General features: G+C 44.9%; 1 protein-coding gene and 1 long non-coding RNA gene across 2 annotated transcripts in view; one reads left to right on the forward strand and one right to left on the reverse strand.

Annotated features, from left to right (window-relative positions):
- Positions 1-3,273, reverse strand: part of Pah (phenylalanine hydroxylase) — a 55,705-nt gene extending 52,432 nt beyond the window's left edge. The window contains exon 1 of the mRNA XM_048418824.3: positions 3,043-3,273. Coding sequence (XP_048274781.2) covers positions 3,043-3,102 — 60 coding nt within the window. The 5' untranslated portion in view covers positions 3,103-3,273. The remainder of the gene's footprint in view (positions 1-3,042) is intronic.
- A 1,540-nt stretch (positions 3,274-4,813) lies between these two features.
- Positions 4,814-7,894, forward strand: LOC148117788 (uncharacterized). Its single transcript, XR_015736777.1, has 2 exons — positions 4,814-5,218; positions 5,679-7,894. It is a non-coding gene; the product is annotated as an uncharacterized LOC148117788 (long non-coding RNA).
- Positions 7,895-9,413: the final 1,519 nt, after the last annotated feature.

The raw sequence follows: 9,413 nt of genomic DNA on the forward strand, positions 1-9,413 counted from the left end.
TGGCTTCTCCTAGGCAACCCAGCCAATGCGTACAAAGTCTGTGCTTGAACCCAGGTTCAGTGGTCTCAAAACCACCACTACTCTGCCTTCCAGTGACTGGCTCAACTGTCACAATGGCTCCTTCTTTTCAAAGCAGGAAGGACATTACATGAAAAGAAACGCAGAGAAGTTTGTGAGATGGGGTAGGTCTTCATGGATCAGAATTCCAAGTTTGCCCAGCCAATCCTGGGCCCATGAGCAAATCTCTTTCATAGAAATTTGGTTGGTTCAGGAACTATGCCTTCTTTGATTCTTACAGACATGTTGATTGGCTTAGAAGCAAAAGCACCTTCAAAACTGTCTAGGAAGAAACCATGCAAGGAAAAGACCTGGGAAACAAGGAGTGAGAAACTTCAGTCATCGAGTAATGCACTCTGCAATAAACACAGACTGTTCTCATTAGCCACGCAGTGAACGCAAACGCCTTCAGTTACCACTGGAAAGAATTCCGTTTCACATTCACAAGCAACACACATTCACAAGCAACACGCTCTGTCAAGGATGTCCTAGAGCCAGTGCTGGTGACTGGGGCTGACAGAAGACGTGCACATTTGCATGTGTGGTTACAACCCCTTGCACACATCCACACCAAAGAGCTATTGAAAACAAGATGCGAAGGTCCTGAGGAGCATGTATCTGTGTGTCGGGTGTAGATACACTGTGTCTCTATGGAGCATTCTCCCACAGGAGGAAAGGTTGCCGTGAAGCAGCCTGCTCAGCCGCGGGAAGCAGATTAGATTGAACACTGGCTACTCTAGCCCTGCTGGTGGCTCTGCACTCCTCACTGACCCCGCTACTCTGCTTAAATTTTCTTCACAGCTCTTGTCTCTATATGAAACTATATTATGCTTTCATCCTGCTAATTCCTTTATCATTTGTCTCCTGAACTTTTTACCGGAGTTTTACCAGAGGGAAAACACCGCTGTAATTAGCACACAGTGGGTGCTTCTTGACCTGTTGGCGAAGGAAGGCGCTAAACCACTCAGTCCCGCAGGCTGATTACACATGCCACATGGATGAAGTTTTGACATGTTTTATGCCCTCAACAAATGGAGTCTCCTTCCTGCAATCTCCCTCTTATTAGGATTATTTCAACTATGTGTTGTTTATCTGGGTAGGAAGCTTTAAGGAGATGCAAACAGTACTCAGTACAGGCAAGATGGCTCAGCTGATAAAGGTGCTTGCTGTCAAACCTGACAACTTCAATAGCAAAGACTCACACACACTATGACAGGAGAGAACTGCCTCTCCAAATTGTCCTCTGACCTCTACACACGCCATTGCACATGCTGCATCTCCCCACATACAAGAAAATAAATGCACTAAAACGTTTTAAGATCACACAAATGTGTCTCTTCTGCCGCGTGGCGGAACTAGAAGACACCGTAAATTCCAGCAGCCCATCTCAATTTTATGGACACCAAACAACCTCTTCATCCCCACAAATGCATAGCTTTGTAGACACGAGTCTCTAAAGAGGACAACACTGGTGTCTTGACTGTGTTTGTGAGGGATTTCCCACGAGCAAGTGACACCAGGCACAACATCTGCCTTGCCGGCTCTCTTTCCTGCACTTCAAGACCCAGTCTGCTGAACAAACAAATCAGCTTTGGCCGAATCCACACCTAACAGTTTCAAATGGTCTAGAAACTGTAGTAAAATATGCATAGGCATTGTTTAATTTTCATCTTAACCCTAGAATCTCAGGGGTTTTTATTCTTATTTTTTCGAAGGAAGATGCACTGCCTCTTATGCTGAGGTTGAACCAGGACATGTTTGGATCCTCGTCTAGGGTCCCTTTTATGGGTGGAGACAAACCGTGGATTCACAATCACCTAAGAGTCTTATAAATCCAGCTGTAAGATCCTCCTCCTAGTTCCCCACTCCTAGATCACTGGCTTAAGCTCCCCAGATGGCCCAGCGGCCGTACCAGCAACACAGGAGCCTAGAATAGAGTAGAACCAGGAACTATGGACCAGCCTGCCTGGCCTTCATGCCAACCGTCTTCAGCACTAAGTCTCTGACTCCCGGCATCCCTCAGCTCTCAGTCCTGACAGAGGATGGGCTCACAAAGGGTCTCCCCTGGCCCAGGGCATGCTGACAGCTATAGAATTAGTCTGACTTTGACATCCACTTTCTCCTAGGGTCCTGAGGAAAGACGGTTCCCAAGGATTGCACGCCGCAGCTACTTGTGAGTACATTTCTTCCAAGGTCTGAATCTCAGTGTTCAGACTGTGATTCCCAGCCTGGGTCAAGTACATTAATCACGATAAAGACTATTTTCTGCAAGAGCTCTCCCGAGAGGACAGCCAACACCGGAGGGGACAGGCTCCTTCCACCTCCAGCAGGATTCTGAAGGCATACTCAGGCTCAGAGCTAACTCCTATTTATTTTCCTCCCAGCTTATTTTCTCCTTCATCACATCTGAGTGAGTCCCCAAATTCTCTTCATGCTACATCGTCCCCTGAAAGTTAAAGAAGCGGGGGGGGGGGGACTTCTTACTTTTTCTCATTTCCATGCCCAGAAGAAAGGACTGTATGGCTATCACTGGAGAAAAGCAGCGGGACCTGCTGCCCCAGATGACTAAGGACCCACCCTTTCCTTTCAGAAGATAAAGCAGATAACACAGGAATCCAATCTCTGTGAGTTCGAGGCCAGCCTGGTCTACAAGAGCTAGTTCCAGGACAGGCTCCAAAGCTACAGAGAAACCCTGTCTTGAAATCCCTCCCACCCAAAAAAAAAAACAAAACAAAACAATGAGTTATCTAAAGACACACAGAAGTGGTAGCAGCTCTGGCAGGCAGATCCCCAACCTCTCTGCATCCTTAAAGGACAGATGTCCCTCGTTAAAGGTGGTCTTGTCAGTTGACTGCCTGGGGCATTTTGAGCATCTTTACATAAATTCCTATTGCTTAGTGATCTCAGGAAATACAAGCGTTTCCCAGACTGTTTTCATATCCGCGAATCAAGTCTCTCCCAGCTCTGGAGGCTCACCAGGCTCACCTGTCCGAAGTCTGAGAGCTTTCTGCTCAGGACTGGGCGCTCCAGGATCACAGCCGACATGCTGGCTCCCAACGATTGGGGTCTCTAGCTCTCGGCAGCAGGGTCTGAAAGGTTTGCTGAAAGGTTTGCTCTCGGGACGCTGAGGCTGATGGTTTTAACCTGGCTCTCAGAAGGACTGGAGAGGGGCGGCTTCAAAGGGTGTCCCCTACTGCAGTCTGTAAGGTCGCTCTGTCAGTGGGCGTTGCCCTGACGTAGCAGTGTGTGGACCCGTGTTTACAGCCCACGCACAGCTCCAGGTCGCCGGTCCTGGGCTGCCCCCGGGGGAGGCGTATTGGAGGGTGTGGCAGCCACAGCATTTGGCAGACTGCCCTGGACAAGAGTAGAAGGCAGAGAGCCCAGACCACCTGTATCCTGGAGCTCAGACAGGTTTGGCATTGTTGAAAATTTGGGGTGCCTGGAGTATGGCTTCTCTGCACTGGAGGGAACCAGGGACCGTCTGCTGATAATGCTTAAGAATAATCCTTCCCTGACTGCACAGAAATAGAGCCAGGCTCCTAATTTAAATGTTCTCCACCCTCAACTCCCTTTCATTAACCACCAAACAGGTCAATCTCCTTGGCATTCTTTCCTTTAGAAAGCCACAGTGGATGACATTTGTAGCTAACAAGTTAAAGGCGTGAATGCTGGGGCTGGAGTCCAGCCAGTTTTAGCTACTTACAGGACGGCTGGGGACGCTGCACAGAGGACAGACTGGCTGCCTTAGGGCTGCCTTGCTAATACATTTCAAGTGCATCAAGCCGATGCATCAAACGTTCAATTAGTACAGTTCTTGCCACATAATCAAACACGGGATAAGTGGAAGATAATGTTTAAAAGTCCGTCTTAAAAGTGTGACAACAGACAGCTATGGAGCGTTTGCTCTGTGTTCCTGGTGGTGTCCTAAGTGCTGGGACTACAGAGGGGACACATGACCTTCTTGCCAGCAGTGCACCCCTCTAGCGGTCAGGTGACCTCCCTGCCAGCAGGGCACCCTTCTAGCAGTCAGGCAAAATAAAACAAATTTAGGCAGGGCCAAGCCACAGGGGAGAGGAAAATACATGATCGAGGAGTGAGCTGATGGGTACCAGGGCATGGTCTTCAAGTGGACATGAAGATGTCATGAGCAGAGGTAAGATAATCATTGCTAGCAGGAAAAACAAAACGTAAACACACGGCAGGGTCAGCTTCGGAAAGATGTGAGAAGCCGGGGGCATCAAGGACTCAAAGCCTACTTAATATTTACCCAGGCAAAGGTAATGGACCGAGAAGAAACGGGCCAATAATAGAAGGTGCTAGAAGTCCACCCCATCCCCTCCCACAATTCTTTGACCTAATAGCCAGGTATCTGCCAAGAAGGAAAAACAACATTTCAAGTTTGAGATTCAAAATTCAAAACACGTGGGTTAATTTCTCATCGGAAAAACAGCTGCCCCCACAGACGGCTGCCCCTCACAGACGGCTGCCTCCACCCATACCTCAGTTTCTTTGTCTTTAAAATGTGGGTCTAGGGCTGTTGTTTAGGATTCTTTGAATCTTCATAGTGCAACAGGCTTTCTCCTGAATTCCGAGAATATTGATATTGTAAGAATAATTTCTGTCTAAAAGGACACTGTGGGACCCTTACCCCTTATTCTCAAAGGGGCAAGAAGAAATTTTCTAGCAGAATGTTTTCCCAGGAAGATCGGGGGGCCTTCCTCTCTCCTACCCAGGACATTATAAACACAAGGTCACTTAGCTCAGCCCAGTCAGCCACCTGGTACAGGCTGATAAAGATGGCCTAACTCAAGAACAGTAGCCTCTCTAAAAACAAGAGAAAAAGCTGACTTAACAGAATGGGAGGGAGCAAAAGTCCTTGTACCTGTGCCAAAGCATCTTCAAAGATTCTCTTTGTAGTTATGCCTTTAAAAGCTTACCCCACAGAGGAGATACAACTCCTCTCTCCCTTGTTGTAACGGGGATGGAGATGAGTTCCAAACATGTTTGTATTATGCTGATTAAACCTTGCATATTACAGTCTGGGCCTCTCTGGTGGTCTCTCTGGGGGTCGTGATCTGGGCACAACATATGGTGCATTGGCTGGGAACCCCAGTGATTCCACCAGGATGATGGAAGTCCAGAGGTTTATTAGCATCTACCGGTGAGAGAGCACTCGTTGTCTTTTGTCTCTTGTCTCTTTGTCTCTGTTATTTTGTCTTGTCTGTCTGGCTATGGCTGCTTTGGTTTTGTACCTGTCGACCGATTTGGGATTTTGGTATTGACAGGTGTTCTCTGAAGTGAACGTGCTTGTACAGAGACCCTGGAGAAGCAAGGGATGCCTTGTCTTCCATTTTCAGACAGGGGCTTTGCTGGGCCCGGGTCATTTCCAGACAGGGGCCTTTCTGGCTCCGGGTCATTTTCAGACAGGGAGTTTTGCTCCCGGGTCATTAGACAGGGACGGGCATTCTACAGACCCTGGGTCATTTGCAGCTACCTCAGAGACAGCTGTTTGAGTTTCTACCATAGTGCGAGAAAATGTCACTATGCGTCCTGTCCCTGAAATTTATCAAAGTCCTTTTATGTTATGTTATGGTAATTGTTGCTTTGTTTTCTTTCTCGAGGCTCCTATGGCGCCCCAGCCCCCTCCCCCCAGCAGTTAGACATGGAGAGGAGAGAGGCAAAATCTTGGAGAGCACCCAAAAGGAACTGGGCGCAGAGAGGGTAGGGAATACATGCCTGTGACTTGTAATGTCTTTGGGGCTACTACACTGGGTACGTGGTGATCCCCTGGAGTTCCAGACCACTGTTGTTTCTTTGTTTATTATGTTTAAGGCTGGACAGACAGGACAATAAATAAATAAATAAATAAATAAATAAAAACTTAAACGTAAATGCAGATAACTTGACAGCAGCCCATCTAGGGTCTATATCCATAGCCCTGAGCCAGGTCTGATGGCAAGAGAATACACTGTCTGGGTGGTGAGAGCTAAGCCTTGAGACTGCGGGAAATGCAATATGGCAGAGGATCTGAATGGACGCTGGGGGGCTCCGAGGCCAGGGAGCAAGGACACCTGAGATGGAGCGGATGACAAAATCATCATGCACCCGGCCTTAAACGGTGGAGCTAGTGACTGAGAGAGGCCGGCTGCAGCAAAACAGGGCAGCCACCTCTCCCTTGTTCTCTCTCTGTATCTTGAGGGTCTTTGCCTTAGGCAGAAAAAAGGGAACTACACACAGGTGACAGAGAATTGATCACTTGCAATTAAAAAACTGTACAAATGTAAAACAAAAAATCTGAGATCATGGTCAAAAAAGTTAACAAAAAACTTTTTTAAGAAAGCATTGACAGCCAAGGACACTCTCTGTGCCCACTGCTGCTGCCCCCTCTTTTCTTTTCTGAACCAAGTTCTTCAGTATGGTAACATTCAAGGTCTCTTCTACTGACCAGCAGTTTGCCGTCTTAACCCTTTCCTGTCCTGATACTGCTGCTTATAAGAAGTTTTCAATTATACCAACCTGTAACTTTAAAAAAATGTTGATTTTAAAGTAAATGTCAAAAAATACATTATGTTTAAAAATGCTTTTGTTTCCACAGGGGAAAAAAATATATGGGTTACAAATACTTATCACCTTTTATTAAGATACATATTTCTGCTTTTGTTTTATGCAATGTTCTGCTAAATAAAATCACAAAAAAGACTTTAATAAAAATTTACACATTGTCTAAAAAGGTTTTCAATAGAGGTTTTTAAAAGACCAAAAGATGTTTGCTATAATTTCTTGTACCTAACTGTTTAATGGTTAATTCTGGTTTTAAAAAGCTTTATTTGTCTTGTTAAAGGGTCATGGTTATTTCTTTAAAAGTTATATATGTCTATTTTGTTAAAAAATTAGTCTTTGATAATTATAAATTTTATACTTATAATTCTTCTCTGAGCTCTGGTCATTAGATTCGGGTTCACAAACATTTAGATGTCTTTTTGATATAGATAATGTTAAAACTATTTTATGCTGTTCTTTATTGATATACAAGAAAGTCAGTTACCACCGGAAATATCTGGGATTCTATTCCCAAAGGAAAAAAAACAGCTACAAAGAAAACCACCAATGCCAGATAATAGTCACCAAAAATGTCAACTATAAAAATATAGGTTATAAAACATATATGCTTATAAAATGTTTCGTATTGTTAATATTTAGATTTTAGCCTCATTGTCTTTGCTAAACTCATTAAAGGTTCAATCTAACAAAAATATGATATATAATTCTGGACTGTTAAAAATACAAATTAATAATCAGTCATCCTCAAATACTGATATAAGTACATGGATAAGTTTTATTTAGTCCCCTATATATGTTTTAAAGCTTAAAACAAATATTTTTAATAATAAAGTCTGTCTAATCGGAGATACCTGGACAGCCCTAAATACTTCAGAGATCTATAGAAAATGGCATTTAAAATAATATTTAAAAAGCTCTGAGACTTTTTAAGACTCTGAGATCCTAACAGTGACCTAAGGTCTCCAAAGAAGACTATGAGACACCACAAGGTCACTTAGCTCAGCCCAGCCAGCCACCTGGTACAGGCTGATAAAGATGGCCTAACTCAAGGACAGTGGCCTTGCTCTAAGAACAAGAAAAAGCTGACTTAGCAGGATGGGAGGGAGCAAAAGTCCTTGTACCCATGCCAAAGCGTCTTCAAAGATTCTCTTTGTAGTTATGCCTTTAAAAGCTTACCCCACAGAGGAGATACAACTCCTCTCTCCCTTGTTGTAACGGGGATGGAGATGAGTTCCAAACATGTTTGTATTATGCTGATTAAACCTTATTTATTACAGTCTGGGCCTCTCTGGTGGTCTCTCTCTGGGGGTCGTGATCTGGGCACAGCAGACACCTCACGAATAATCAATAATTATTACTTTTATTATTGATTAATAATAAATTATTGATAATTAATGGGTGTCTCATTAATATCCCCTCTAATAAGTTGCAAGTTCTCGTTCTTGACTTTCACCTTCTCCGTCTGACTCCAAGAGCCCGCTACAGCAATGGTTCTCAACCTGTGGGTCGCAACCCCTTCAGCAAGCCTCTGTCTCCAAAAAGATTTACATTCTGACTCATAGCAGTGACCAAACTACAGTTCTGAAGGAGCAACAAAAGAATTTTTGTGGTTAGGGGTCACCACAACATAAGGAACGGAACTGGGTTAAAGAGTCACAGCCTTAGGGAGTTTGAGAACCCCTGCTCCAGAGGTTGCAGATGTGAAACACGGTGTATCCCTCGGTTCAGGACTGTCTTAGAGATGTCACTTTGTCCCTCTTTGTCACAGAGGTGCTACAGAGGGCAAGGCCATCAGAAGAACCTGCGATAGGAAAGCCCAGCCGTGAATGAGGGCCGCAACTTGCAGTTGCTGCGGCCTTATCTTCATGCGGGCTGTGCGCTGAGTATCAAGCCAAGCTCTTCCCACACAGGGCTTCGTTTCTTCCTGGCACCCATCTTGCAGACAGTGCTGCTCCTCTGCACAGACAAAGCAATGGCTGCCTAGGAAATTTAAATCCACAGCTGGAATCCAAGCGATGTTTGATTCAAGCCCAAAGCCTTGGCTCTTGTATCTTCTTTCTCTCCTTTTTTAAATAAGCACGAGGTTTTTTTTAGAAGAATACAGCGGCCATGGCCCTTCTCTTTTCTTTGCACGCCAGTTAAAAATAGAAATCTAAATCCATTTCACAATTAAGTTGCCCCAAGTCTCGGTTGAAAAAAAAAAACAAAACAGAACAGTATACTTCGCTGTCTGCTCTCTCAGAGAAAAGAATACTAACAGCTTCTTAATTAAAAAAGAAAAGAAAGAAAAACCTCTGTGAGCAAGGATGTGGCTTATGGGAGTTGCCTAGCATCATTTGGAAGTCCTAGGTTTGATTCCCCAGCACTTCAGAAAATTGGGTGTGGTAGCACAGGCCTGCAATCTCAGCACTAGAAAAGTATAGACAGGAAAACCAGAAATTCAGGGATATTCTTGGCTACAGAAGCAAGTTCAAGCCTAGCCTGAGCTAATGAAAACAAAAAAACAAACAAAAAGAATTTGCATGCGCGAAACTTCTTTACATTTATCTAGTGACCAACACAAACCTGACGTCACGGGAGTCTGTGGTGAAGGAAGTTTGTGGGTGACGGGGTGGAATATTGGGTGTCACTATCAAGAACAGTGGTGGGTGCCAAGACTGTGCAGAAGAGAGCACAGATCTGGATGTTTTCACGCAAAGAGTCCGCAGCGCCCTGGTGCATTTTAACGGATCTGCGGGAATGCCCTCATAGGAGATGGGCACCCAGCCCTGTCCTTGGCAATCTTAGAGCTGACT

Source organism: Myodes glareolus, chromosome 26 (assembly GCF_982192425.1).
Source record: "Myodes glareolus chromosome 26, mMyoGla1.1, whole genome shotgun sequence".
NCBI classification, from domain to species: Eukaryota; Metazoa; Chordata; class Mammalia; order Rodentia; family Cricetidae; genus Myodes; species Myodes glareolus.